The 15881-nt window shown below is 39.2% G+C and overlaps 2 protein-coding genes and 1 non-coding gene across 4 annotated transcripts in view; 1 reads left to right on the top strand and 2 right to left on the bottom strand.

Moving 5' to 3' along the window:
• The first annotated feature begins 3932 nt into the window (after window positions 1–3932).
• On the top strand, window positions 3933–11032 carry LOC107083829 (Krueppel-like factor 9). The gene is made up of 2 exons (XM_015373320.1): window positions 3933–4665; window positions 8870–11032. The coding sequence occupies exons 1-2, from the start codon at window positions 4308–4310 to the stop codon at window positions 9148–9150; spliced, it is 639 nt and encodes a 212-aa protein (XP_015228806.1). The 5' UTR covers window positions 3933–4307; the 3' UTR covers window positions 9151–11032.
• On the bottom strand, window positions 7700–7773 carry trnai-aau. The gene has a single exon. It is a non-coding gene; the product is annotated as a tRNA-Ile (tRNA).
• LOC107083830 (protein FAM219A) overlaps window positions 11020–15881 on the bottom strand; it is a 10976-nt gene continuing 6114 nt past the window's right edge. The window contains exon 6 of one of the 2 annotated variants that reach the window (XM_015373321.1): window positions 11020–13446. In XM_015373321.1, coding sequence (XP_015228807.1) covers window positions 13288–13446 — 159 coding nt within the window. In that variant the 3' untranslated portion in view covers window positions 11020–13287. The remainder of the gene's footprint in view (window positions 13447–15881) is intronic. The other variant, XM_015373322.1, reaches the window with a different exon arrangement.

The following is a 15881-nucleotide window of genomic DNA, read 5'->3' on the forward strand; positions in this document are numbered from 1 at the left end:
TAATGATGGAGGCAGTAGTAGTATAAATCCAAAATAATCAGGTCATGAACACAGGAACTATAACAGTGTACACAGGAGGTGACTGACAGGAACTGATGTGGACATGAAATAAAGACGATGATCCAGCAAAGACAAATTGCAGAGGAGGGGTATATATACACTGCAGAGGAGACTAACAGGAAAAAAAGGTTGGAGTAATGATCTGAGTGGGAACAGGTGTGCAGAGAAAGAACAAGAAAACCAATGGAAAGAAAGGTGACACTAGGGAGCAATGAAGAGTAAATGTGAAATATAACCTAACTGTAAACGGTGAATGGCAAAATAAAGATAGAGCAAAGACTAAGAAATGGTGAATAGGAGATAATCTGTGCAGTCAGTTCATCCAGATTATCATCCTGCCTTCAAATATTATTTCTATGTCTGAGCCGCTCAGACGCCCGTACACCATTCAACAGCAGCCTCTGGCCCGGTCGTCTCTTCGCGGTTCGGTGCGGTGGCTGGAAGGCGGTTTTCATGTACGTAATCCAAACTGCAGGCACCAGAATAATAAAATTGAACATGTTTTGCCAGCAAATTTCGGCATTTTAAGCTAATTTAGGCGTTGATAAACTGTTTCAGAGGAGTGGTCATAGTGATCTGCATCAGCAGCAATGTATCTCTCTCTCTCCCAGCTCCCTGATCAGCTTCTCTGATTGGATGATGTGGCACATCGAGCAGCAAAAGTTAAATTTTTCCAACTCCAGCAGCAGCTGTGTTTGCAGCACGTCACACGCGTCAGATGCTCAGAAGCTCACAACGCGCTGCTTCTGGAGTTGATGCTTTGCTGGGCCTTGATGCGCGTCAACCATTGACTATTTAAACTAGCTGCTCCTGCTGCCTCTGCTGCTTTAGGTATGAAAGTAGAATAACTTTGGAGCATGAGATAAATGTATCATTAACATGAAAAAACTGATATCTGTCAGATAACTAAGATATATATATATTTTTTTCTTCCACTACAGGTTCATTTTCCAGTTTTCTCTTGCAGTTGTTGCCAAAAAGTATAAAACACATTATACTTCAATAGTAAATAAATGTTATAGTTTATTGGATTACTTTCAGTAACACTACATGATGCACACAAATAGAAGACTGTAAATTGCACTGCCAGAGCAGCCTTGTATGTCTGATTGTTGGACTGTTTATTGCAGCACTAGATAGTGACAGAAAAAGAGGGCCCCAAAATTAGATTTTGCTAAGGGCCCAGTGGAGGCTTTGGCCGGCCCTGTTCCTTTCAACAATGAAATCTGCCATGTGTTGGGGTATAAATAAGGTGCGGTCATTTGACCTAGAATCAGGTGGGTTTAGGAGGAATTTTTAACACCATTACATTTGCAAAGAGACGTCCTAGTCTACAATTGCATAAGGGGCCAACCAGGTGTCAGTGACGGGGCCCCTAAGAGGTCAGGGGCCCCAACAGCAGTTCAGCATTGGACAGAGTATGCTTATTATGTAATATGGTTCAGCTACATAAAACGTGAGTTTTATTAACTGTATCATAAAACTTAATTGTGTACTTTAATTGCTCTGGGCATATCCCTCATGAACAGACAGGGAAATCCAGTTCTTCCGCTTGTGGGTGTGCTGATGCGGTCATGTGTGCATGTATGTGTGTACGCGTGTGTTGGTGGTAAAGGAGTGTGTTCACTGAAGGAAGCGAGGCCCGCAGTGCTGAGCTTGCTCTCACTGCCACACGTGGACATGGGAACATTTTGTACCGACATTCCGCACGTGTCGTCTCATTCTCTCCGTACTAAACCACGCGCGTGCGCCCCTACACACTCCAAAAAAAAAAAAGAAAAGAAAAAAACAACCTTATCTCTGCCACGACCGTGTCAACATGACGGTGTGACCCAGAAGTACGGCGCAATCCTGAACTCTTGCACTTTTGAAAGAGAACATAGTGGGGGAGTAAGGGAGAGAGGGAGGTGGGGGACTGCGGCAGCCGCAGAGGCACCTCCTCTTCCACTGAAATGTTTACAACCTCGCTGTAGGAGGATCAGGAGGTTCAACCGGATTTTATTTCTTGGAAATTTAGGGGTTCTGCCACTGAATCCAGAAAAAGAAGGGTGGGTGGGAGTATATGAATGATTCTGGGACAGCACAAGTTTTAGATGCACAAAAAGGGAACTTTGTGTCTCTGCAGTTCTCTTCAAATCCCTTTACTTGTACATTTTGTTCCTGCAGTACACGACTTATCCAAAAAAAGGAAGTGGTTCTTTTGAGTAAAATAAAACTAAAATGTGAATGTTTTTATTGATTGTAAATGTTATAATCAGAAAAAAAAAATAGACAAACTCTTACATTAATTGAATGTCTTCATCTCGTTTTGTAATGTTTCCAAGCATTGCTCAATCTCTGCACCCTGAAAACAAAAATATTTTCTTAGAACTTGGCTGTGTTAACCACCCACTGCAATGGACACCCCTTTTTTAAAGTGAAGGATTGGGAAATAGTGCTATTATTTCACGTTGGAGATACATGATGGGATTTTTTTTTTTTTTTTTTTGTTGGGAAGATCAGAGAATTGAAAAATAAAAGGTTTCTCATTATAGTGATTTAAAAAAAAAATCATAATCCTGGTGAGAACCAACATCTCCAAAGTAGTATAATTATTTCTTTCTAAACAAATTCAAGTCATTTTACTTGTAGTCAGAAATAGATTTTTTTCCCAGTTGTGCAATAAGAAGACTTCTTTACAATGTTTATGTTTCTCTTTTTATACTTTGCTTAATGAGTTTGCATCTGCAGTCAAGAGTTCAAGTGTGGCTTCAGGGACAACAGGGCAGGGGGTGTGTCACTGAGAGTGGAACAGCAGCTATTTTTGCCTAACGCCTAACAAACATTGCACATATGTCTGCCATGATATATATGTAGTCACCCAATGAAACTTTCACACCAACTTGTAAACAAACTGCCCGTCTTACTGATAATTATAATAAGTAGTCCAATTAACTGTTTTAATAAAAACAGGAGTGGGTCTTGTGTGCTTCATTTAAAACCCAGTTACACATAACCAATGTTCTCATTTCTACACCTAATCAATTTATACACTTCATAAAATGTGGTAACAGTGCCACTATGGTAATTAATTGGCACTTAGAAAATGTTGATGTCACCTGCACTATTTATAGGGTAAATATTGAGTAATGCAGAGAGCAGATATAGGCACAACTAAGTAAAGACAATGACTGATCATGTAGGCTACATGAACTAAAAGTGATTCAATTGTTAGGGAGGCAACATGCAGCAGTTCTGCTAAAAAAGGCTGCACTGTCCTGGTCATATTATATTTTTAGATTCATGTGCATAAAAATATTGTCATTTTCTATAGATTCACCCAATTTGTAGTTTTAATAATTTTACCCTGAGTATAAAACATAAAGCTCACTCACACCACAAACCTTATTCACACATATGTTTGTATATAAAGGTATCTATTTTTTTTTTTATGTTGCTTTTATTACAAAAAAAACAGTAATGGTGTAAATCAACCTGGAGCTGATGAAAATGCGCATTTTTTTTATTATTTGTTTAAGGGAGAAATGTCAATAAGTTTTAGCATATAGTATTAAATCCCTTTATTTCATTATCCCTTATTTTGTTTTATTGAAAAAACATTATTTCGGTATTATAGCAAAGTAAATACAATGTATTTACTCTAGTTTCAAGCTAAATTTAAACGCAAAAAAAAAAAAAAAAAAAAAAAAAAAACATATTTCCCAGCTATTTTTTTAAACACAAACGCAACATTAGGTCTGCCCTTAGCTAGAAGCCCTGCCTGTGATTGGTCACTTTCTCCGTCACTCAGACCGGAAAAAGGGCATGCGAGCCATGGTCGCTATCAGCCAATCGCAGCGCAGGTCTATTATGACACAGCGGTATTCCGCGAAATTGTTTCTTGGAGTTGAGAGAACTGGCTGTTGCTCGCTGTAAAATAGGACAAGTGGGCGCAGAAGTGGAGGCACACAGAACGGCAGGACAGGCGTCTGGCACATAAAGGCGAAAAGAACAAATAAGGAAAAAAAGGAGGAAGAACAGAGGAGCGCAACTGTTCTCTCTCCTGAGTCAGTGTTTATTTATCCGCCCAGCATCCCCTGGAAGAAACACTCTCTAAGGACGACACGTGTGGATCATTAGCCAAGGAGGACTGCGGTCTATATAATATTTTCTCCCCTATTTTTTTTCTATAGATATATATTTATATATATATACTCTGCAGCAACTTTGCACAGACTCTCTTCACTCCACCCAGATCCGCTCCAGTGATGTCGGAGGTTGATGCCGTGGACTGCGTCCCTACGCGTCCTCTGGAGAGAACAGAGGACGCCTTAAAAGATAACCAGGAAAATGGCACTTTACTAATGGTCGCGATGATATTATTGGACTTAAAGAAATGTGGTCCGACCCCTGTCTGCGGCGGAGGGAGCAGCGAGGCGGGAAGGCAGGAGAAAGAGAAGGAGGAGCGGGGGAGCAGCCGGGGGTGCCAAGCTGTCAAGGCGCCGCGGAACAAGGCGCCCGGCAGAACTGAGACCCCCGAGAAGAGGCACGGCTGCCCCTTTGCTGGCTGTGGGAAAATGTACGGAAAGTCGTCCCACCTCAAAGCCCACCTCAGGGTCCACACCGGTGAGCGACACGCCTACAAAAAAGGCTCGCTTCTGTAGACGCCCTGCGTCACTTCACTTTTACGCGCATGGGTTTCATCCACTCATTAAAAAAAGTCCCAGATTGTTATTTTCTATATCTGCCTTTGTGTGACATGTGAACTGTAGGAGCATATGGTACCGCAGGTTATATGACAGGTGGTTCGATGCGTTCAGGGTCAGATCATGCCTGCCACTGGCTGAGCAGGCTGGAAAGAGGCGTGCGTTAGATAAAGATGTCTTAATATGTTGTTGACACGCGCCTTCCTGTGAGAACATCGCGTTCTTCTCTTCGCTCCGCGTTTTGGGGGCGCAATAAATCGCACAGAAAGCAAGTTAACTCAAATCATTCTTCATTTGGGGGGGAATAGTTAAATTCCTAACTGTTAAAGTGGTCCTTATGTTATATTAGGGCTTATATCCAACACGCTGATCAATCCGACCCAGTTGTCACTGTATGTTCTTTGCTGGAGGTAACCGCCCCCCTCCCGCCCCCTGCACCACCGCTATCTCATCCATCATCCATCATCTCCGGCTCCACACCCCTCCGTCCGGTTGTAAACAAGAGCAGACATGTGGTTTGAGTCGAGCACGTGGAGGAAAAAGTGGGGTGTTGCCTTATGTGGTTTTATTGTCATCTAAATAGACAAGCTCTACATCTAGTAAAAGATGGTTACCATTCTCAAGAAAAAAAAACCCTTTTTTAACGTAGCTGCAGTGTTTAAAGGGGTCATAGAATGATTATATAGGGCAGGGGTCTTCAATGTTTTCCAGGTTAAGGATCCCCAAACTGATGTCGAGATTGAGCGGGAACCCATATTGTATGAAATTGTGTTATATCAAACTGGTCATATAGTCACTCTTATTACAAAAGTAATTTCACCCTTGGATCATTAAAGTATTTCTGATTTAGATTCCTGGTTGATGGGTCAGGTGTTGTGAATGAAATGGTGCCCAGCTTGAAAGATGTCCTGAGTGTTGCTGAATATGTGCATTGATGACTGAAAGACATCTTCTGCCTCCATTTATCTGTTTGCTGCAGATAAATTGAATTCATGTTAATGTGGATTTAAAGACATTTCAATTAGTGGGAAAAAAATAGCAGGGAAGGGGATATAAAAAAAAGTCTAATCAACCAAAACTTTCGTGACCCCCATGCAGTACCTATGTGGACCCCCAAGGGGTAGCGGACCGCTGTTGAAGACCTCCGATATAGGTTATTTGCTGCTGGTCCTTAAGGTCTCTGAATAGGGTGTGTAATATTGGTTGGGCTGAAAATGGCATATTTGCTGTTCTTTTAGCCCTAATGCAAGCCTGGTTATAAGCTTTAGAATGAAATGACAGGTTTTCTTCCTTTTATGGTATGCTCATGAATATTTAGATGAGCTGTGCGCTGATTGGTTGGTTTACAATGAGTGAAGCTGCTGAGCAAAGATGCATCATAGCAACCAGTACTCACTCACTGAAACATCAAATTGGTGATATGGTAGTATGACCAGACGTCCTTATTTTCCCGGACATGTCCTGCTTTTCATACCTAGAAAAATGTCTGGGGGGGAATTTCAAAATGGATTTTGGTAGAGTACAGTGCAACAGAACTGAGCTGTCAGCTCTGGGGGTGGTCCGGGAACCCCGGCGGACGGGGGCAGGGACCCAGCCGGGGACAGAGCGACCAAATCCGACCCGGTGAGGGTAGTCTGGACACCGGCGCCCCCACCCACTTTCTTTTCCCCTTTCTCTATGCAGCTAGGAACACTGCATTTATGCCCATGGTTCTGGCTCATTTTCAATAGAGAAACTGCCTGCTTTTTAATTCTGGTATAAGTAAACCCAACTGTAGGCTAAACAGCTAAACTAGTGTCTTACATCTACCTCTATTCATGCTCTCGGGCCGTGAACCAGTGGGCTGATCTGTATGTCAATTTCGGGGCGTGACAAAAGTACAGGCCAGAACCAAATAAGGCAACATCCCCAAATTTACGTCCATTCGGGGCTTTGCTTGGATTCACCCGTTTTATGGTGGAAGTTTAAAATAGTGAGATTTGCAGTGAAAGGAGGCGTTGATGGGGTTTGAACTTCTCTGTACGTCCATTTCACCCACTGAACTATCATTATTCATCTATGACAATGTAAACTCGGTTTTGCATTTTATGATTCCTTTAAGTCTTGTGCAGTTCTAAATAGGGGGCCAACAGGGTCAAGGGGCTAGAGCTGGAGCAGGGGTTCTGTCAGATCAGTATATGCTATCAAATCGGCATACGCTTAGTTTTTATCTAACCTAAATTAATTCTGAGTCACAACGTAAACCACAGCCAATGTTTTCTATGATTTTAAATTTTAAAACAAAATCCAACCAAATTACAATTCTTGCACCAAGTTTTTTTACTACTAAAGTAACTTATTCAAAATTAATATAGACTAATATGGTTTTAGCTATAGAGTCTTCTTCTCTCAACATCCCGGGAACTTCAGTGATGTCTGGCCCTTTCTGCATCCAAGAAATCACAGTAAAATCAAATTTGATTTCTTTTTTAAAAGTTAAATTAAAAGAGTTTTTGTTGGTCACTACACTGCTGCTGCAATTCACTTACACTTAGACATCTTTTATTGTCATTTTGTATACATAATGTTTGCAAAACAACATTTCTTTTTGTACAGCTTTCAGAGCATTTTCATAAAGTGCAGCAGTGATCAAATTTGAACAGTGTCGGAGAAGAGACATGGTGCAAAAAAACCCACATTGAAATGGAAGTTCAGAGCATTAAATATATATATGGTGCAGATATGCAGTATTTTGGTTTGGTATTGTCAGTGTGATGCAGAGTGTGTGACATGATTTAGAGTTTTCTCAACAGTTCAGCTGTCTTATGGCGTTGGGGAAGACGATGTTTCGGAACAGCTGGACCTGCATTGAATACTGTAAAGTCTGTTCCCAGATGGCAGCAGGGAGAAGAGTCCATGGTGGCGGTGTAGAAAAGAAAAATGTTATATATTGTCCTGCAATAGTGGGATAATGATGGCCCGTACGGGGATCGAACCCGCGACCTTGGCGTTATTAGCACCACGCTCTAACCAACTGAGCTAACCGGCCTGTGCTGCTGTACCTTTCTCACCAGTTAATTTGTGATTGGCGTGGTTAGGCTGTTTCTTCCTGAAGAATGTGGGAATAATTCTTTGCTGTGCATGTGCGCACATGCATATTAGAACGACGTATGCTGATCTGAGAGCGTACGCTGTTCTGACAGAACGCCGGCCCCTGTTATAGCCTCTCTGCTGAAGACATAATACCAAATCAGTTTTGTAGGTTTTGTGTTGGCACAGATATATTTAACCTCTTTAAATCCACCAGGTTTAAACTTTCTTATAAATTAACTTGGCTCTGATTGGGCATTTTTAATTAGCAGGTTTACTTTAAAAAAAATTTATAAATAAGGTGTTGCACCTTTAGCTTCGGTCGTATTGTAATAGGATTACAATCTTCATCTGCTACATCAAGGTCTCTTGATCTGTGAGTGCCATTTGGCTGTAATACATGATGAACCATTACCCTGTCTTTTTTTATTTTGCTCCATGTCCCTATAAAAAAAGGTCCACCTGGTAAATTGGTCTAGAACCACCACTTCAGCCATGCCTTTGGACTTCACTCTAGGATAACATGTAAGCTTCATGCAGACAGACTCAAGGCCAAGATTGAAACCCAGGACTGGTTGGCATTTTAGTAAAAGGACATACATGACAATATATACTGTTTATCAGTGAATGTATCAACTTTAATATAATATTATTAATGCAGAAAATATCAACTATTGTTAATGCTGTCTTAGATTTAAGGTTGTATACTGCAGACAATTAATATATTCTATTATCAGTCATGTAAACATCCTCATTTTTCATTTTGGTCTCTTAATAAAAGGCTATATTTAGAAGTAAGCCTTGTGGAGGATAGTTTTAGCAGTATTTTTGTTTTATTCTTATTTACTTGATTGGGGGATATTTTTTCAGATCAAAGGGGCTATAAATTATGTGATAACAATCTTATGGATGGCATTAACAGTTTTGCTTTTAAGCACTGAAAAAAAGAAAATTTAAATGTAACTTTTGCCTGTGAACTTATTCTACTAAGAATGAGCTAACTAGATTACTTTTAAAACAATATGTATATATAAAATATGTTTTTGTTTTCTTAGGGGAACGGCCCTTCAAATGCACCTGGCCGGAATGCAGCAAGAAATTCTCCCGATCGGACGAGCTTACGCGCCACTACCGCACGCACACAGGCGAGAAGCGCTTCAACTGTCCGCTGTGTGAAAAGTGCTTCATGAGGAGCGACCACTTGACCAAACATGCCCGCCGACATGTGGGTTTCCATCCCAGCATGTTGCAGGGCTCCAGCGCTGCCAAGAGACGGCGCTGCTCCATGTCCATGTCCTCCTCTGACTCTGGGGACCAAAGCCCTGCAGGAATGTGAAACACCTACTGTCTCTGTCCATATAATATTTTTCAGAACGGTGTTTAGTAGAAGGTAACATACCCTGACATACCTCCACATGAATCTCAGTCAGCCAGACAAATATTCAGGGACTTTCCTTTCACGTGTGCAACTGATTATCATTTAACTAGGAGTCCACTGACTCATTCCCTGAGATAATTTGTATTTATTAAGGGTTGTTCAGGGTCTGACAGGGATGTCTAGTTATTTTTTTCCTTTTTCTTTATTTTATTTTTATTTTTTACTCAAAGAATCTCAAATAAAAAAAAGGACATAAACAGTATTGCTCTTAGAAACTCCACTTGCTAAATCACGTTCCATTTAAAGATGAAGTCAGCAGCCAAACATCAGCTACAGCATCTTGCAATGGATCAAATCTTAGTGAGATTTGAGCTTTTGGAAATTGTCCTAAAATCCATAATGAAGATTGCTACAGAATTTATTTTACAGTTACTTTTCCATCTAATACAATGTGAATGCACTATACAGCAGTATTACCTTGTAAATATATTAAACAGACAGGATATAGACTCTGAATAGTGTGAATAGTTGTTATTAGAGTGTAATAAAAAAGGTTAAAATATATAGAGATGCAGAACTTACTTATTTAATTTAGTATATTTGGCTACGGACTTCAGCTGTGCTTTAAGCTGCTTAAACTGAAATGTTTTTTATGCAATGAGGAACTTTGCAAATACATGCACGAGAAAATATGACTATATTTACAATACTTCATTAATCTCATGGCAGGGGGATCCAACTACAACATTTGTGTTGTTTCATACAGACTTTGATTGTCTTAGAGGTGCAAAAAAACATAACAGGGTAAAGCCTTTTAAAATCTGAAGTTATTATCATTAAAGAAAATGTTTGCTTGTTTTTTATTTTCCAGACCATGATGGTTTTTTCAGTGTGTGCCTTTGTAGCAGAGGAGAATGTCGACATTTTAATCTCTGGGAGGGTTTTGGGGGGGGATACTGCTTGAATGGACTTTAGTTTTTCATATTCTTCATGTTGCATCTTCTCAGAAACACTTTACAAATCAACAGATCAGAGACTGTCACTAATACCAACTGTGCCAGTGGCTGCACATTGAAAACTGTACATTGTTTTGTTTGTGACATGGTTTTTATAAGTGACTCATGATGTTTTGGTCATGTCTGACCATATCACACCCCCATGTGGTGACATGGAAGCACAACATTTCCCATAATCCTCAGAAAAAAAGACTCTTGTTTTATTATTTTTTGTAGCACTTTGATGACTGCCTTCATTTCTTCGTTGAGAGCGATTGTATTTCATCAGGTAGCATGTCTGTATTTCTTTTGCTTGACTGGCTGTCCTTTATAATACCAACTACTAACAAAGTGAGAGGTCTTATTAAAATCACTACATGTTTAATCTTAATTTTTATACTTGTCTCCTTTCATTGTATATGTTTGCTGGGTGAAATACTGTTTTGTTTTTTATGATGCATTAAGATAACTGTGATTAGATTCAGGTGCCTTTCAGGTGAAAGCTTTTTTTCCCCTGATGCTTCTGTAATCAGGAACTATCAGCGCAAGCCTCGTGTTATTGCAAGACACACAACCGTGTAATAATTACTTCTCGACGTTATTAAAATTTCCTTTTATTTCCCTTCAAATATTTACTTGTTGCTCCTTTTTTCATCCATTTACACCGTTTTATAGGCATCATTAAAGAGAGATATTCAAACTGTAATTCTGAGCAGAGTTTTCCATTTGCTTAGTGTTTATTAATCACCTTCATACACTGCACATTACATTAACATTGGTAAATACTATAATGGAACTGTTTACAATATGTAAAAGTCATAAAAAAGGAAACTCAAAAAAAAAAAGAGTACATGTTAAAAAAAATAATTTCATCTCACAAATAAACCAAAAACGATTAAAACAGCTTTTAAACTTCTCCATCTTTAAGGCATACTATATTTGCATTTAACAATTAAATCAGATAAGAGAGGTTTGTAAATAAAGGATACTGGTGTTCTGAGTCAACCATCCTTGATGGAGGATTACAGAATGTTTTCTACAATCTACATAAGGTTCAGTTTCATTGTCTTACATGTTGTGGCATCCTAGCTTTGTACACATGCACATATAAGAGAAGAGAGACTCTTCCTGTTCTAGGATCATGTGTTTTCCTTCATAATTGGCAGCGTCCAGTGATCATTTTGTGACACTAAACCAGATTCTTTAACTCAACAAACTCAATATTTAAATTCTATTTGAACCTCCCTCCTTTAGTTCCTTTGGCTTTAAACTGCACAGTACCTTGCAAAAAGTATTTGTTTAATCCCTTTTTACTTTTTATTAAATCAAATCACAAAATTCCATATGCATTACTAGATTTAAATGTGACTGATCAACACAGAATAAGTACATAGTTGGGAATTGGTAGAAAAACAATACATTTCTCAACATTGTGGAGTGCATTTGTATTCAGCCTCCTTTTCTGAGATACTCCTAAATATAAAGCAGTGAGATTATTGAATAGACTTATACCAATTTTCCCACTATGTTCCTTAATAGGAAAGACCAGGAATACATTTGTAGATATCTGTAATTTAATTGAATGTATCTCTGTTTAATATGTAACTTTGCTGCCTCTTGGCCAGGACTCCCTTGAAAAAGAGGTTTTTAATCTCAATGGGATTTTTTTTCCTGGTAAAATAAAAGTAAAATAAATAAATAATTAGAGAAGTTTAAAGAAGAGATGTATAAGTACATTTAACAGAGCTTCAAGGATCCACAGCTCAGGTGAGAGAAACAAGACAAAGATTGTAATCTCCAAAAGAAGTACAGTATGCAAATATATTTGTGGGGTGGAAAATTAACACTTTCATACGGAACACATAATCCATATGGATGTTACAGATTACTAATTCCAATTGAGAATCACAAACAAGAATTAAATTTAGATTTTTAAGATAAAACTCTAAATGGAATTCCCATGAGCTAATGTAAAGAATTACTGGATGCACTCAACATTTTTGAGATTCTTATTTGTAAGAAATTAAGAATACTAAGTATTCCTTGTATTCTGCTTCCTAATTATGACCCACATTGTGTTGATCTTTTACATTTAGATAAAATAATACACACTTATGTGCAAAAATCCAAGGGATGTAAATAATTTAGAAAGACAAAGTGGAAAACAGAGAATCACAGTCAAAATTTATAACTTTCCCTTCAGGCTTGTCTGAAGCCTGTATTTTTTAAGTAAGCCACTTTCACATATAGTGCAGGACATAATGATATGAGTACATGAAGCCTAAAATAAAAGTGCAAAATAAAATAAAAAGAAACAAACTTGTGCCATAACAGCAGCGTATGATTGCACAACTGAAGATTAAATGGACAAAATCTGCGTGCTTTAAATATTCCTCAGTACCTCTATGCTGTTTGTCCTACAGCCATTCAAACATTCATCCATGAACTCCTTAATTTGACATCTTACTAGGCCATTGCAGAGAAAGAGGAAATGTTGATGTTAACGTGTGCAAGGATGTGACCTGTGCTACATAACAACCCTGTACAGTACTAAGGATACAGTACCAGAAATTCTCTATTTTGGGATTAGAAAGACTACATTCCACATTTCTCATAACCAGGTAAACCATCACTTATCCCTTAATTCCATACAGTTAATGCATTAAAATAAGCAGGGAAAATAGATCAAGGCAAACCACATCAGGACAGTTTAATCAGCAGTAATAATAATGTTTGCAACAGGTCAGGGGACAGGAAACCCTTTCACAGCAGCAACTGACCTCTTCCTGTCTATGATCTAATACAAGGGGGGTCACATCATGTCTGACCAGAGGAGGAGTGCTCAAACAGAAGTGTTCGTCCTGCCATAGGAGGAATCCATCACTTTACTGCTTTTACCATTCCTTACTTTACTGCACTAGATTTTGTACCAAAGTTTTTAGTTGTAAGTGTGATTATTTACCTAACCATCATAGCACTTCACTGTCATGACGATATTCTATAAATGCCTCACTTTTGCCACTCTGGCGGCGAGGTAAAGTCACAGCGGATGAAGACGGCGGGGTTAAGTTTGTAAGGAATGAGAATAGCGGTATGAGGGTTACTGGATTTGACAGGTTGTGGAGGAGGTCGCCTGGCAGCACATGCAGGTGGGGTTGACTGATTTGGGCGGGATCAGGTCAAGGTCCTCATCATCCGGGATCTCGTCGAGACGGTAGCCGTCTTTCAGTAGCTGGATGTTTAGATCCTGATTAATTTGCTGAAAAGAGAGAAGAACAGGTGAAACCTGAAGAAGTAACTTTTTCCCCCTAAACCGCTGGTTGGAGTCAGAGGAGAAACTGAGCCATTAAAAGAAAAGTGCTTAATTTTTTTCCCCAGCATGCATTTTATTGTCATTACACTGTCACAAGTACAGAGCAAGGAAATTAACTCTCTGCATTTAACCCATCACCACCCCCATTGTGCAGTGCCCAGGGAGCAGTGTGCGGGTTAAGGGTCTTGCTCAGGGAGCCAGAGTAGCAGTTTGTGGGAGTGGGGCTTGAACTCAGAACGTCAGGATTCCAAGTGCAATCCCCTAACCACTACAGTATGTGTCGATTATGGGTACTATAGAAATAAACTGAATGTATGATGATGCAGCAACAGTGGAGAGGTAAAACTCCCTTTTAACAAAAAGAATTGCGGTTTAGTCTAAGTGTTCTTATTCTTAATTTTATTCAGGAGGAGTCGTGACGACACACTGAGGAGATAATTCAGCCATTTGATTCAGGTGCTTGGAAGCAGACACATCTAAAGAGTGGAGGACAAATTATGCCTGGACTTCAATAGTGGAACCCTGATCCATTTTTTTCAGCATATATGTGGATCAGATTTTAGACAGATGAGTAAATTGAGGCTTATGTTTTCTTAAGCAACTATGAGACATGTTGAGAGCTGAAGGCCAGTTGTTTTGTACATTGCAACTGGAGCATCACGAACATTACATTATCCATCCCATCCTCCATTCTAAGATTACTTGTGATCAGAAATCAAGAGTTTTAATTGAGAAGTAGTCAACTACTTTAAATTTGAAATCTATGAGCTCAGAATGTTATTTTTTTTAATGCAAGGGGTTTCCATACTTCTAAGCTGATGGAAAATGACATTGTGGTGGGAATTTCTGCACCTAATGTTAGAACTAAATAACTTTATAATCTGGAAACCGAAGACATCTCAATTGATTCTTAGCCTAGAAGTACTGCACTTCTTTTTATTTAAAACCTTTGACCTCAGACATTTTTTTTTTTATACAAGGGTTTATTTGACAAAAAACTAATTGGCAGATTGGTTAGAAATTCTGCACTTAATGTTACAGCTGAATAACTTTATAATCTGGTAAGGATAAAATAATTTGAATCTCAAAACCCTCAAAGTGACAGAGATTGTAGCTTCCTGTTTACAGTAACTATTTTATGTAGTTTAGGGGGATTTTTCTCCCAACAATTTATTCATGGGTTCACTTTGGGGTTCACTTCAGATGCACAAATACAGGAGCTCTAATGAGAAGCTTAAAAAAATAATGTGGTTGCTGTAGCTGTTACTACAAATAATAAATGAATGTAGAAAAGTCTCCTGGTCTGCTTTACGTGACTAATGGAGATAAATCAAGGATTTTTTTCTATTTGTCGTCTTGAATTCATAGGCAGAATGTCAGCATTGTCGTTTAGATATTGTTTGTCTTTTGGGAGCTTTGGCAAGTGTTTGGATCTGCTCTGGGAACAGCTAAGATCGGAGCGCTGAACATTTTAACCTGTTTTTGTGTAAATTATGGGAATTTAGGAAACAGGAGGGGAAAAAACAATGCTTATGAAGAATGAAGTAGATTCATTCACTGTCAAAGGGGGAAAATGACCATGAGGTGTTATTTAAAGGCTGACCTTATAATGTTATATTAATAATATCAGAGATTAAACAGACAATTCAGTAGCACTCAATACCGGTATATACTGGCAAGTTTACTGACTCTTAAGGTCTGGTTATACTCCCGCAGCAGTGTGCCGCAGTTCCGATGCAGATATTTTTGGTTTATGCCCATTTTTTAAGTGTGGTCGGCGGTATGTTATTCCACTCCACAAATCAGGAACTAGATGTGGGTCTAGATACGGCCGAGGCAGTGAGGAAGTGGTGGCAAGTTTGTACGACAATGGAGGGACATGAGGATGAAAAAGAGCGGGGATCCAGGTGGAAAAATTTCATCATTCTGCTTCATTCAAGCCGGTAAGGTACCAACCAGGAAATACGCATAGTGTAGAACGGATGTAGATTTGACCAATCAGAGGCCTCCTGTCTGTGGCACTGTCTGTGGTCACTTACAATTGTGAAGGGGTACACCAGAGTGTCTGCTGAAGGGGCGGGGGCACATTTGTGTTAACTGGAACATGAAGGAATCAAACAACTGGACATTAAAAATATCTTCTCAAATAAATCCAGAATGACAGTACTTAAAATCATGTCATCTTATCTTCAACAAACTGGACTAAACATAAGGATTTAAGGAAACATAAATAAGATCAAGTAGGTGGCGATAATGCTTCATTTGGTTGCAAGACGCCAGTAAAACAAGAAGAAGAAGAATCTGATTGCACTCGCGGGAGCGCGCATCGCAGCCCGCTAAGCGATAGCGTAAACCTGCTTTTCTCTGGATTAAACGGTCAT

This window comes from Cyprinodon variegatus, unplaced genomic scaffold (assembly GCF_000732505.1).
Source record: "Cyprinodon variegatus isolate N-32 unplaced genomic scaffold, C_variegatus-1.0 Scaffold85, whole genome shotgun sequence".
NCBI lineage: Eukaryota > Metazoa > Chordata > Actinopteri > Cyprinodontiformes > Cyprinodontidae > Cyprinodon > Cyprinodon variegatus.

What these genes read in the sequence shown, in the direction of transcription:
- LOC107083829 (XM_015373320.1), top strand. Translation starts at nt 4,308, where the DNA reads ATGTCGGAGGTTGATGCCGTGGACTGCGTCCCTACGCGTCCTCTGGAG. An exon ending in CCACCTCAGGGTCCACACCG is followed by an intron (nt 4,666 to 8,869) that starts GTGAGCGACACG and finishes TTGTTTTCTTAG; the next exon opens with GGGAACGGCCCTTCAAATGC.